Raw genomic sequence first — 13,733 nt, 5'->3', positions numbered from 1 at the left:
TGCTTAACTTCATTCCACAATTAGATACTGGCATAGTAACTCTGCCTCAGTGTTGTCCAACATTCAATTTTGGTGGGTTCATTTTTCTCTAGTTGAACACTAGGCAGATTAAAGTCCCCAAAACAAACTCCTTATTCTGGACAACAATTATATTTTCCTTCCATTAACTGTCATAGTTCAAAATTCTGATTATTCTTCTGTCTTTTTTGCAGGTGATTTTGATGTGTTTAGGGTTGTTTTGCCACTCCATTGCTCGGGTTTGCTCTAACCTCAAGAGGAACTTGCAAGGGGAGCAAGGATTCAGTGGTTCTGGTCTGCAGAGGTACCAATAACAAGTAAAAGTAGGGAAGCACTAGGGCCAAATTTTAAAAAAGCAAAACCTCAAAAAGGTAATATAATAATTACATAATACAATAATTCTCCAGATCCACCAGCAAATTGACACTGGATAAATAAGATGAGAGTATTAAATGTTTGGCTCAAAGACTGATGTAGGAGAAATGAGTATAATTGCTGTCGCCTCCATAGTTCACGTCAGCTCTGAAGGGGAGTCATTTGAACTTGACAAGTTTGCTAGTGCTCTCTCCATGAATACTGCCTGTTGCTTTCTGTTTGACTCATGGGCACTGGCAGCAGCATTCTGGGAAACAGGACTGTACTACTGGGACAGCTTTCACCTGAGCTCCATGTGGAGGTTAGAGTCTGTCTTTTGGTGAATTCCTCTGTGTCTGCCATTTTGGTGGTGGGGTCTCACACCTTTAATGCATTGTCTAAGCTAAGATACCACCTTTTATATAAATGCTTAAGTTATCTTGAGTACATGATTCGAAAGAACCGAAACCCACAACCCATTCTAAAAGATGAAAGACTTAACAGCAATCTAGGTTTATTCAATATATCATATCATGCATGACACTGATCATTTGCTATAAATTGTATTTTATGATCCTGCTCCACAGATACCTAATGAAGGAGCAGCACTCCAAAAGCTAGTACTTCCGAATAAACCTGTTGAATTATTACCTGGTATTGAGATTTTTAACTTAGCAGATAAAGTTAGAGGTCACAAAAATAGTAAAACAAAATTACTCTGCATCTGAATACTACTATTTGTATGCTTTGGTAGCCAGACACCAACACTGTACTCCAGATATGGTCTCACCAGTGCCCTATTTAACTGAAGCATAACCTTCTTACTTTTGCATTTAAATTTCCTTTACAATAAATAGTAGCATTCCATTTAAGCTATATAAGCTGTCCTTATTAGCTAATTAAGGAATCTGACTATTCACACAGCTAAATTTCTCAGCTTCAAATAACCTTTCCATGATTTTAATCAAACACTTCTGATCTGTAACTCTCAAATGGAGGTAATCCATTCTGAACAGTCCTAAACTAACTTCTACCAGGACATTTGTGCATTGGAATCAAAAGGCATATCAAGCTATGGACATTTCCCCTTCGCAAAAAAAAATAAATCTGAATCCCTCCAACTGAAAGTAGCCAAATGTGTGAAATATTTAGATTATCCACTCAAACTCCCAGATGCAAACAAATTTCCATCAACACTCTTAAGAATTTTATTTTCATACTGTTTTCTTCATCATAGCTCCAGATGCGGCTCAGTGGTTAGCACTGCTGCCTCACAGCACCAGAGACCCGGGTTCAATTCCCATCTTGGGCAACTGTCTGTGTGGAGTTTGCACATTCTCCCAGTGTCTGCGTGGGTTTCCTCCGGGTGCTCAGTTTTCCTCCCACAGTCCAAAGATGTGCAGGTTAGGTGAATTGGCCGTGCTAAATTGCCCGTAGTGCTAGGTGCATTAGTCAGGGGTAAATGTAGGGGAATGGATTTGGGTGTGCTGCTCTTTGGAGGGTTGGTGTGGACTTGTTGGGCCAAAGGGCCTGTTTCCACACTGTAGGGAATGGAAATACTGACAAGTTAATCATTAAACTCCTTTGTGTCCTCAGACCAAAACCCACATAGCACAAATTCAAAGTCCTATTTCAAAACTAAATGATAAAGTTTTTTTGTCATCTATAATCTCACACCTTGTATGATACCAACACTGATCACAGTGACTAGATTCTTCTGATTACACTATTATCTTCGATCTGGAAGTGAAGTTATGTACTAAACATTGGTACCAAGCAGGCAATGACCCTTACAGATTCTTGCTCTTTTCTTCAAAAACACTATACTGCACCCCACTACCTACACATTACCTTTTATTCCTCCCATTTAAATAGCATCCTGTACTATAGTGCCTTGCTCAGTTTGGCCATTCATCTTACAGTCCTTTCATTTTACCAAACTGAAAAAAACTGCAAACCAATTCAACAACTGCAAAGATTTAGATTCCAGCATTCATGCTCCCGGTGTTGCTTTACCTGCCTTACTCTTTTCTTTCCATGACCAAATCAGAAGATACACCAAAAATATAGAGAACAGTTTTGGTCATCTAAAGAAGGTTCACTAGGTTGATCCCAGGTATGGAGGGATTTTGTCAGATGGAAAGGCTGATTAGGTCAACCTCCCCACAAGTGGAAGTGCAACCTCTCTGCATTTACCCTGTCCAGTTGCCCATTTAAACCAGATGAGGAGTATCATCTCCATAGACAGGGCTGGGTCATTAAATAGATTCAAAACCGAGATACACAGATTTTCAATTAGTAACGGAATCAATGGTTAAGGGAAAAAAAAACAGAAGAGTGGAGTTAAGGATTATCAGATCAGCTATGATCTCACTGAATGGCTGAGCAGGCTCAACGGCTGCTTCCTACATCTGATGAGCCCTAGTCTAAGAGGTGTAAATCAGGGCTCCCTCAAGCTGACCGTGCACACACTTAACATAAATGTTACCAGCTACAAGTTCTTGTCAATAAAATGATAAGTCTTTTCCATATATTTTCTCTTCACTGAAAAAAAAAACCCCACCATTTCCCTTGGCATCCAAGTTCTTAACAGTCACTGCCTAGCATTAGGCTACACAGAAAAAGGAGATATAGGGTCCACATCTGTATAGAATTAGCAGCTTCAGTCAGAACACATTATTTTGGTCATGGGTACAATGACCCATTAGATATAGAACAAAATTAACAATCGAGTTTGAAAACTTAAATCTCACAAAGGTAAGTGGCTAAATTGAATTGGATAAATCCATTAACTCACAAGCATTGTACAATAACAGTGGAGGGTTCCAAATAATTACATAGACACACCTGAGAATTCGGGGAATGTGATCTTCTGCTCCAAACCATGTGACACCAATTTCACAATATGCAGGTGAAATTATTACTCACTCAAATAAGGGTTGTGACAACGCAGTCACTTATCAGGTTATTTTGTCCTTGAGTTTTCTCAAGACAAGTCAAAGGCAGAAGCGCTGAGGGGTCTGGAAAGGGGTTAGTTTAATTAATGATAGTGGAGTGGCCAGGTCTCCAATGCAAGCTTTTTTCTAGTTTGGTTAGCTGTAGCCATGTAAAGCTGCTTGGAGTGCAGAAACATTAAGGTTAAGGGTTCAGCAGATGATTCCTAACTGACTTTTATCTCTGAAAACTCTGGAAGTTGTTCCCTCCTATCCATAAGCATTAGCATTTCAATTTACCTTTTTGGTAAAGGGTGTGTTTATGGGATGTTACTGATTTGAACATCCTTAGTTAAGTTGCTGTATTGGGTTGGTTATGTTTTCCAATAGTTAAGCTATTCTAAATTTCATTTTCTTTTGCGTGTCTCAATAAATTTGGTTTTGCTCAAAGCAGAGTGGTTTGACCAGCTGCATCACACCTGAAATATCCACTACACATTTGCCATTAAAAGAAATAAAAATTTGGGTCTAGGCTACCTTCTTAAAATATTTTGAGGGTGCCTGGCTTGGTACATAACAGATGGACAATCAATATAGTATTGTACTTTTCAATTTTCATTCAAGAAGGTAAAAACAAAACCTGGTGACCATGCCACACAGTTTCCTGAGCCTGTAAAGACATACTATAAAGCTGAAATACTATCCCAGAAAATATGAAGATGAAAACTAGGAAGAAATAAAGATAATTTGTTGAGAGTGAAAGGTATGAAATGTCTGCAAATTACTGGCTATTTCCACTGAATGTTGGACACTCCACACAAGGAAGATCTACATTAGAGTACTGAAAGTGGGATCAAACAAAAGATGGCTGATGTAGCTTAAAGATAATTCAAGCTGACTGGGAAAGTAAGTTTTAATTCTGTGGTCATAAGGAAACCACATGGTTCAGGAAAAGACTACAAACAATTTAATAAATAGGTCGTAATGGTGGAAGAGATAACAAGTACAATTAAATTAAAAGTTGAGTAAAAAGATTAAAATGGACAGAGTACCTTCTGAGGACATTTAGAATTGTACTGCTCCAGCAATGTGCGAACCTGAGCACCATAGTCAGGATGAACTTTGCTTAACAGACACACCTAGAAAGACAATGATTATAGTCTGAATACACATTTGTCCTTGAACAGTAGCATTCTACAAAACAGCCATTATCACAGTACATTTCTGAATTTCTCTTTGAATCTCTTTGTGGCACAGATCTTCCCGAGAGGTCAGATCACATACCAACACATTAACACAGGCACAAGTACAAGTCTTTCTTTCTAGTAAATCCAGGTTCTTGGTCACTGTTTCTGCAAACCATCCTTTCTGTGGAAAAGTAACAAGTTTCAACAAGGTTCTTCCCTATAGTGAAATATTGAGGTCAGTAAGTCACTGTGCAGGGATCAAAATATATGGGATTGACTGAATTTGCCCTCAAAGCCAGCAAAATACTGAGGAAAATTCAATCACGAGGCAGACCAATTAGAGAAAAGTCACCTCCTGAAGGAAGGAATATTGGTAACTGCTCCTTCTATCAGAAGCCAAATTGTTTTACAACATCTATAAAATTTGATGAGGTATCAGTTTTCTTTTCTGCAACAACCAAAAAAAGCTAAACATCTTATTCAAATAACGTTCAACTCACCATTCTGTTCTGAATGAAAAGCTGAGCATCCTTGAGATGGGCTGCTATGTTCTCACAAAGTCTTCGACGCTCATCTGCATTCAGCACTTTCAGATAAAATGTGGTTACCTGGTCCAGACAAAAAAAAATCAAAAGCTATGCAAAATAGTGCTTGTAGGAGCTCATTTCTTGAACATAAATGCCAACAAGGATTTGACAATAAAGAGGCAGCATAAACCAATCTGGCGGACTTCCAATTTTGCAGCAGACTGATGGGCTAATGGACACTTTAAAATAGCTAGTATAGGTATAATGGGGTGAATGGCACCTTCTGTGCTATCGGATTCTATGATCCCAATGCACTAGATAAATGGCATCAAGCATTATCATTTCGGAAGGGTTTAGTTTTAAACCTTGGACTTTGCAAATGACAGTTTGGATCTCATCTCAATAATAAGTGAAGCAAGTGAAAAATCTTTCCTCTTAGGAAAGAAAGTTATAAGAATGTTAATATACAACTAGTAACACTGTGGGGCAGATAGATGCTGCACTTTTGGAAGATTTTGCACTGAACCTTTAAGCTTGTTGAAATATTCCTCAAAACAAACTGAGGATTTTGATCCCGCTTACATATTGATGCAACCATCGAGTTAACGCTTAACTGGTAAATATGTATCTTAACTCTGACATCCAGATCAGTCAGACCTACAACTGCCTGATAAAATGTCATTACCAAAATTCATACAAAAGATTAGTGACCAGCTGAGCTACTGAAACGCCATAAAGTTGTTGAATATTATAAATGCACACTTCGGATAGTTGATTAGTACTAATATCTACCAGAAAATTAAGTAAGTGACGATTGTTACAATAACAATCAAAGCCAGTTTCTCATCAGGGACATTAAGGCTCAGATACAGAAAAGTCAAAATTGTATGGTACAGCACTTGTTATACCACTAAGCATTAGTGCAAATCACTGAATGTGATAACACTGACTGTAATGTGCCATTTCCATTTCCCACACCAGAAATCCTTATCAAAATGATTATATTGTCACTGTGAAATAATGGTCTATTTTGTGCTTTGTTGAATTATTATGGGTACCTTTTTGACCCATTCTGGGTTGGATCAAACCCAAGTCCTACAAGATAAATAGATAGCAAGCCGATTCACAATTCAACCAGGTCCCATGTGGCTGCATCTCCTCATTTGGTTACGATGTCCCTGTGGAAAACCCATGACATAATACCAATGTACTGATAAACATGGTGAACACAGCTTGGGTCCTGGTTTAAATAAAGCACTGTTGTAACCTGCCATTTGCTTTCTCTTTGCTCAAGATAACAGTTATAGATTGTAACTGTATTTTTTTTATTATAGCCCTTCCCTCTTCTTACCTCTCCTCAACTTCTGACCTATGAAACTGTACGTCAGACAATTTGGCAATAGTGGAGAAACACTGCAAGTCATTTAAATTGGTAAAAAGCTGTATTACAGCTTTTTCAATTGAGGGGTACTGACTGGTTGTTTCAGTTTTCAAAAGTAGCACGTAGCAAATATGACATGACCCAGCCTCACATAGAAATAGCCCTAAACTCACGTACATTCAAAACATTAGTACATCAGGAAACAATCAAAAAGGTTAATGAACACAAGATGCATTTTTCGGGGGGCGAGGGACGGGAGGCGAGGGCAAGGGACTGGAGGCGAGGGAGAGGACAACCAGGGAAGGAAAAAGAATAAGCAAATTTTCATGCAGTGACATTCTACTGCACTTACCTGAGAGTAATCATCATCGTCGGCACTGTTGTACCGAGCAACATCTTGCGTTACAGCCAAAGAGTGCTCCATGGCTAGAGGCTGAGCTTCAGGGCCACCAAAACTATTTGGATAATAGTTTGGTGCACCACCTACACCAGAGGACAAAGAAATCAGCTTTTACTACCACAGTACTGATACTTTGTTTAGGAGAGGATATCATCAAGGGCTGTGATGCTCATCTTGTCAGATAACCCACTGCCAATCCAAACTTTTCCATAAACAGTCTGCCAACACAGACCACCAAGTGTTAATTGTCAGTTCAGGAGAGGATAAATTATCCAGGGTTATGAGAAGCTTTTAAATTCTCCATTTATGGACAAAGTTTTAGAATGGTGAAAATATGATGCATGAAAGGAATGATTTAGATAGTAGGTGACAATACATCTGCCTGTGCCTACAATTCTCCAAAGATAATTCTGATAGGTCACTGAAGGTGCACTCAACAACATAACAGTACCTCAGGGAATTTCTCTGCAATTTATCTTCACATTCATGAAGCAAGCAATTCAAGTCTCATTAATAGAGGGAAAAAAAACAGTTCAGCTGTTTTACATTCAGTATGACTGAAATCACGCCAGGGAAATCTACTTTCCTACAACTCAGGACAAGTGATGTTTCACCAATCTTATCTTGCCATATAATTAGACCTTGTTCTTTGGACTCCTGACTCTTTCAGAGATAATGAGATTTACAATTGAAAAATAAACTAAACCGGTAGGAGAAAGTGAGGACTGCAGATGCCAGAGATCAGATTCGAGTGTGGGGTGCAGGCAGCATCTGAGGTGCAGGAGAATTGACGTTTCGGGCATAAGCCCTTCATCAGGAATGAGGCTTGTGGGCCAGAGGGGCTGAGAGATAAATGGGTGGTGCTGGAGGGAAGATAGCTGGCAATGTGATAAATAGATGAAGGGAGGGGAATAATTCGGACAGGAGGGTGGAGTGGATAGATGGGAAGGAAGATGGACAAGTCAAGAGGGTGGTGCCTAGTTGGAGGCTTGGGACTGGGATAAGGTGGCGGCAGGGGAAATGAGGAAACTGGTGAAATTCACATTTATCCCGTGTGGTTGCAGGATTCCAAGGCATGGTTATGGTTTAGCGGTGGCGGAGTGGGAGGGGAGTTAAGGCATTTGGCCATGGGGCAGAAGTAGTGTTGGTTGGTGCAGGTGTCTCAGAGATGCTCCCTGAAATAACCCACAAGTTGGTGACCTGCCTTCCCAATGTAGAGGAGACCACGTCAAGTGGAACAGATACAGTACACTATATTGGATATAAAAGACAGGAAGATTAAACGATTTTTTATGTACTTACCTCAATACTCAGGTTTCCTTGACCATTCCAGAAGCTTCTCCTAGCCTCTGGAACTGCTTTGCCACCATTAGCCACACAGCCGCTCCAGCTAAGACCACCGCAGCAAGTGATAATGTTACTTTTGCCCCTGCTGTTCCAGACTGCAGCCACTGCTGACCATGCTGTGATCGCTGTCCAGACAACCACCTCTGCAATCGCTGGGTAGACAACCACCTCCACTTGTGCCACAGGATTTACAAGATCCACCGCCACTGGCGCCAACGAGATACACATCATGCATGTCACTTCAAGCCCCACAGTAGCTGCAGCACAGCTACTTGTGCCTCTCCGGGTACTACCACAGGCCCTACTTCTGCCCCCATGGTGTGTGTCACCTCCATTGCTGATATCGCTCTCGACCCCATAACCATGCCCGCTCCGGTGGCAGTCTCCACCCCCACTCCCAGCTCTTGCCCCACACCAGGTCCTAGGTCCCAGCCATGTTTTTACCATTTCCCAAGACCTGCCCCTTACTGAGGATGAACAACCAGTCCTCAGCAAAGGCCTCACCTTCATCTCACTATTTAATGAGTTTGACTTGCATTGTGACCTAGAATATTTTTTCCCGCTGCCTCAGAGCCCACTTTTTCCATTAAGTCTCCCACCCACCCTCAGAGGACCTCTTCTCCCACGTCCAGCACACCCCTTCCAGCTGAACACCAGTCCTGGTCGGTTACCCGCTTTTAATCTCCATTTCCAACTGCCACCGTGACTAGACCACCTCAACCTGTTCACCCCCCTCACCCTCACAATGCACAGCCCTGCATCCCTCCACTCCAACCTCAACATCACCATCAAACCAGCAGACAGGTGGTGCAGTGGTAGTTCGATGCACCAACCTCTACACTGCTGAAGCCAGGTACCAACTCTCAGACACTTCTTCCTACTATCCCCTCAACCACGATCTTACTTCCCATTACCAAACCAGCATCTCCCAGACCATCCACAACCTCATCACCTCTGGGGATCTCCTACTCTCAGCATTCAACCTCAGTCTGAAAACCCTAGACCACCCGATCTACCTTCTCCAAAGTTCACAAGCCTGACTACCCCAGTTGACCCATTGTCTCAGCCTGCTCCTGCCCAACCGAACTGATCTCTGCATACCTTGACACAGTCCTGACCCAGAGTCCAGGAATGGCCCACCGACGTTCAGGACACCACCCATGCCCTTCACCACCTCCTTCTGTTTCCCTGGCCCCCAAAGCCTTATCGTCACCATGGACATCCAGTCCCTGTATGCATCTATCCGCCACAACGAAGGCCTCCAAGCCCTCCATTTCTTCCTCTCTTCCATTGAGACTCTCTTTCGCCTGGGTGAACTGGTCCTCACCGTCAACAACTTCTCCTTCCAATCCTCTCACTTTCTCCAAACCACATAGGCCCAAGCTACGCCGGCCTCTGTAGTCCAACGTCTGCAGGTACACTGGCACCATCCCTCACCTTTTCCTCAGCCATATTGATGACTGTATTAGCACTACCTCGTGCTCCCACAAGGCGGTCGAACAGTTCATCAAATTCACCAACACCTTCCACCCTGACCATCTCTGACAGCTCCCTCCCCTTCCTAGGCCTATCCATCTCCAGCAACTGACTAACCACAGTCATCCACTACAAGCCCACCGACTCCCACAGCTACCTGGCCTACACTTCCTCCCACCTTGCCTCCTGTAAAAATGCCATCCCTTATTCCCAATTCCTCCACCTCCACCCCATCTGTGCTCAGGATGACCAATTCCACCGTAGAACATTCCAAATGGCCTCCCTCTTCAAAGACCGCAATTTCCACTCCCACGTGGTCAACGACATCCTCCTGCACATCTTCCCCACTTCCTGCACCTCTACCATCGAACCCCACCTCTCCAATCACAGCAAGGACAGATGCCCTGGTCCTCACCTTCCACCCCACCAACCTCCAGATACATCACATCATCCTCCACCATTTCTGCCACCTACAAACAGATAAATTTCCCTCCGCACCCCTATCTGCATTCCACAGAAAGTATTCCCTCCACAATTCCTTTTCAGATCCACGCGCCCCACCAGCCCCCTTCCCCTGCCACCGCAAGAAGTGCAAAGCCTGCGCCCACACCCACCCTCTCACCTCTATCCAAGGTCCTAAAGGATCCTTCCACATCTGACAGAAGTTTTCCTGTATTCCCCATATGTCATCTACCGTATCTGTTGCACACAATGTGGTCTCTGGGAGACAGGTCGCCAACTTGTGGATTGTTTCAGGGGACATCTCTGGGACACTAACCAACCCCACCGTCCCTTGACTGAACACTTAACTCCACCTCCCACTCCACCAAGGACATGCAGGTCCAGGGCTGCCTCCACTGCCAAACCCTCGCCACCCAATGCCTGGAGAAAGAACACCCAATCTTCCTTGGGACCGTGTAACCACACTAGATCAATGTGGATTTCACCAATTTCTTCATTTCTCCTGTCCCCAACCTTATCCGTGTCCTAAGCCTCCAAATCTGCACCACTCTCTTGACCTGTCCTTTCTTCCCACCTATCTGCTCCATTACTACTACCCCCCACCCACCTCCCAACCTTCATCTATCTATCACATTCCCAGCTACCTTCTCCCCAGCCGCACCCTCCTCCCATTTATCTCTCAGCCCTCCTGGCTCACAAGCCTCATTCCTCATGAAGGGCTAATGCCCAAAACATTGATTCTTTTGCAACTAAACTGATACACAAGAGTATAGACAGTTTAGATTCTTACTGTTGAAAGCTACACCTCAACCAGTTGCCTCTACCTTCCTCCACAACCTGCTATGAATTTGGAATTACACAGGAGCCTCCAGGGCCTAGTAAAACGCAAGGAAAAGAGCTCAAAAACTTCATTAGTGTTTAATGTTCAAGTGAAACTCGGCAGGATTGTGCAGATCTGATCAGTTACATGGGATGAAAAGGCAATTGCTATGGAAACCGTACAACATGTTCTTGCCTTTACACCGAATAGACTTGGTTTGTTTAAAAGAAATAAATTTACAGCAATTCTCACTGGCGCCTTATTAACTACAATGAGGTACTGAAATCCCAATTTGGTCAATTTTTAAACCTTGAAGTCCGGGAGACCTAAGATTTAAATCATAGACAATTTGATGAAATTTTTGAGAATGCAGTCAGCACTGAAAAATTTTAAACAGAGAAAAGACTCTCAACTGTGGGGTTTAATTTGGTACAGAACAGGCTACGTGGAGATTTAATTGAGATATATTAAGTTTTGAGGGCTCAGAGTGTCGTTAGAATGGTCCTATTTTCTTTGGCATACAGATCGATAACTAGGGATCGCAAATTAAAGTAAATTGGTGACCGGGTTAGAGAGGATTGCATGATAATTTTCTTTCACCCCGAGGGAGATAGGGATCTTGAAATCATAGTCTGTAAGTTAGCGATAGAGGAAAAACCTTCCGCTGAACTCTGAAGTTATATTCAAATGCTTTTAAAGTGTCATATCTATAGGATTATGGGACAGTATCTGAAAATTGAAATTAATGGGTTTTTTTTGGGTTGGCAGAGGCATTATGAGCTAAATGACTTCCTTCTGTGTTATAAATTTCTCCGCTTGCCAACACATTTCTCTTAATTTTGCTTGACACTATACTTCCACTTATTCTACATCCACAGAGGTTTCTTATCACAACAGAATGCCGCATTCAATCCAATTCTTGTAGTCTTTGCTCACCAGCAGTCAAGACAGTTGTCACTGAGGAACTGCAGGACAACTTGCTCTTCTACTCCCACCATCATTGCAGTGATCTAGTACAAAAGTCGATCCTCCCAGATGAAGGTAGAATGCTTACCCTGGTTATCAGTTGAGCACATGGGTCCATCTCTCTGGTAGTTAGTCACACGACACTTAAATGGGCAATTCACAGGAAGCTGAAGGTAGTTAGCACCCAGGCGATGACGATGAGTATCAGGATATGCAAACAAGCGACCCTATGAGAGAATTGGAAGAAAATGAGAGTAGTTAGACATCCATTCAGACAGACTTGACATTACGAAGGAATGAATTTATAACTACTTTCTCCTGAGAATCTCTCTTTCAAAAGTTTAAAATTCAAAAATTCTAAAACCAAGATGGCTTTTTTTAAAATAACAAAGTAATTAAAGTCATCCAATCTCAACTGGCCCCAGTTGAAATATACAGCCAGCTTATACAATTAAATGAGCCTGAGAGATACAGCTATGAAAGATAAGATCAATGAGCAGCACTGGGTTTTAATAAATCAGTTTAAAGTTTGGCAGTCCAGTCCCTGTCCCCTTTCTCCTGATCTTCTAATTTCCTTCTGACATAATGTAGGTACATCCCCTTGCTTCCCATTCTCTTATCTTTCTGGTTGGAATGGAAACTAAACCACTTTTATCCCACATACCACAAAGGAATACTTTAGAATAAAGAAACAAAATGCAGAGCAGACATTCAAAATGTAGTAAGCCGAAAATGTAAATGGAACTGGTGTGAACGTTATTAAACTTTACTTGTTGTGAACTGATGCATTAACAAATATATTCAGAACTACAGAAAGCGGGATTCATTCCAGATTTCTTCACAATATCTTTCACATTCCCAATCTCAGTGATACTATGGAAAACAGTAACAGAGTCATAGAGATATACAGCATGGAAACAGACTCTTTAGTCCAACTTGTCCATGCTGACCAGATATCCCAAGTTCATCTATTCCCATTTGTCAACATTTGGCCCATACCCCTCTAAAATGTTCCTGCTCATATACCCATCCAGATGCCTTTCAAATGCTGTAATTGTACCAGCCTCCACTTCTTCCTCTGGCAACTCATTCCATACATATACCACCCTCTGCATAGTCTGATGATCTCTCCCAAAGCACCTGGAAGAGAAAGGAAAAGACAGCATTTTCTGCTGTTTTACAGCAGATTGGCCAAAACAACTGGGGCAATGTTATAAAAATGTGTAACTGTGCCAATGTTAATGCTGAAGGTCTTCACAGGTTTAGCACAAAATGCACATTTCAGAAACTAACAGAAATGAGCATCAACAGCAAGCCCCTGGCTCAGAAATAGCTGAAGGAGAAGTAGGAAGCGATTGGAGTAATAGTAAACCCAGCATTTAATGTCATATTATTGAATGACCTGAAACAAAGCAACTAGATAACTTAATTGTATCCAGAGGTCAGAGCAGTATAAACTCGAAGATGCATCTTAAACTTGATGTCCTAGCCAAACCTCTCAAAATATTAAAATTATGGAGATAGTGTACCAGAGAGGTACAATGCTGAAATAGTCCCAAAGATAGGCTAAAAAAGACTGGAGATCCAAAAGCAGGTCACTTGGAGAATTACATACAGGGGTTTAAAAAAAAAGGCAACTTCTTTCACAGAAAAATATTCCAGCTCATTCTGACAACAATTGCTAAATCAGTATCTGGTGTCAGTGACAAACCAATAAAGCCAATCAATTCAATAGCAGATAACTTTTGGGATTATTTAACTTTTTTTTCTAATTAGACATACCTTTCGATTTCAATTATTTGACAGCACCCAAGTTATACTTGGGAGGTATTTTATCGACTCTTGCTTTTAAGTTAGGAGAG

The 13,733-nt window shown here is 41.8% G+C and overlaps 1 protein-coding gene across 1 annotated transcript in view; it reads right to left on the bottom strand.

Annotated features, from left to right (window-relative positions):
- cat (catalase) overlaps positions 1 to 13,733 on the bottom strand; it is a 47,848-nt gene that overhangs the window by 3,259 nt on the left and 30,856 nt on the right. Inside the window, exons 9-12 of the mRNA XM_043706238.1 lie at positions 11,960 to 12,098; positions 6,753 to 6,883; positions 4,993 to 5,100; positions 4,358 to 4,444 (exon numbers count right to left, since the gene is read on the bottom strand). Of these exons, the coding sequence (XP_043562173.1) occupies positions 4,358 to 4,444; positions 4,993 to 5,100; positions 6,753 to 6,883; positions 11,960 to 12,098 (465 nt within the window). The remainder of the gene's footprint in view (positions 1 to 4,357; positions 4,445 to 4,992; positions 5,101 to 6,752; positions 6,884 to 11,959; positions 12,099 to 13,733) is intronic.

This window comes from Chiloscyllium plagiosum, chromosome 16, assembly GCF_004010195.1.
Source record: "Chiloscyllium plagiosum isolate BGI_BamShark_2017 chromosome 16, ASM401019v2, whole genome shotgun sequence".
Taxonomy (NCBI): domain Eukaryota; kingdom Metazoa; phylum Chordata; class Chondrichthyes; order Orectolobiformes; family Hemiscylliidae; genus Chiloscyllium; species Chiloscyllium plagiosum.
Note: the sequence above shows the minus strand (reverse complement) of the source record. Positions and strands in the feature narration are given on the sequence as shown.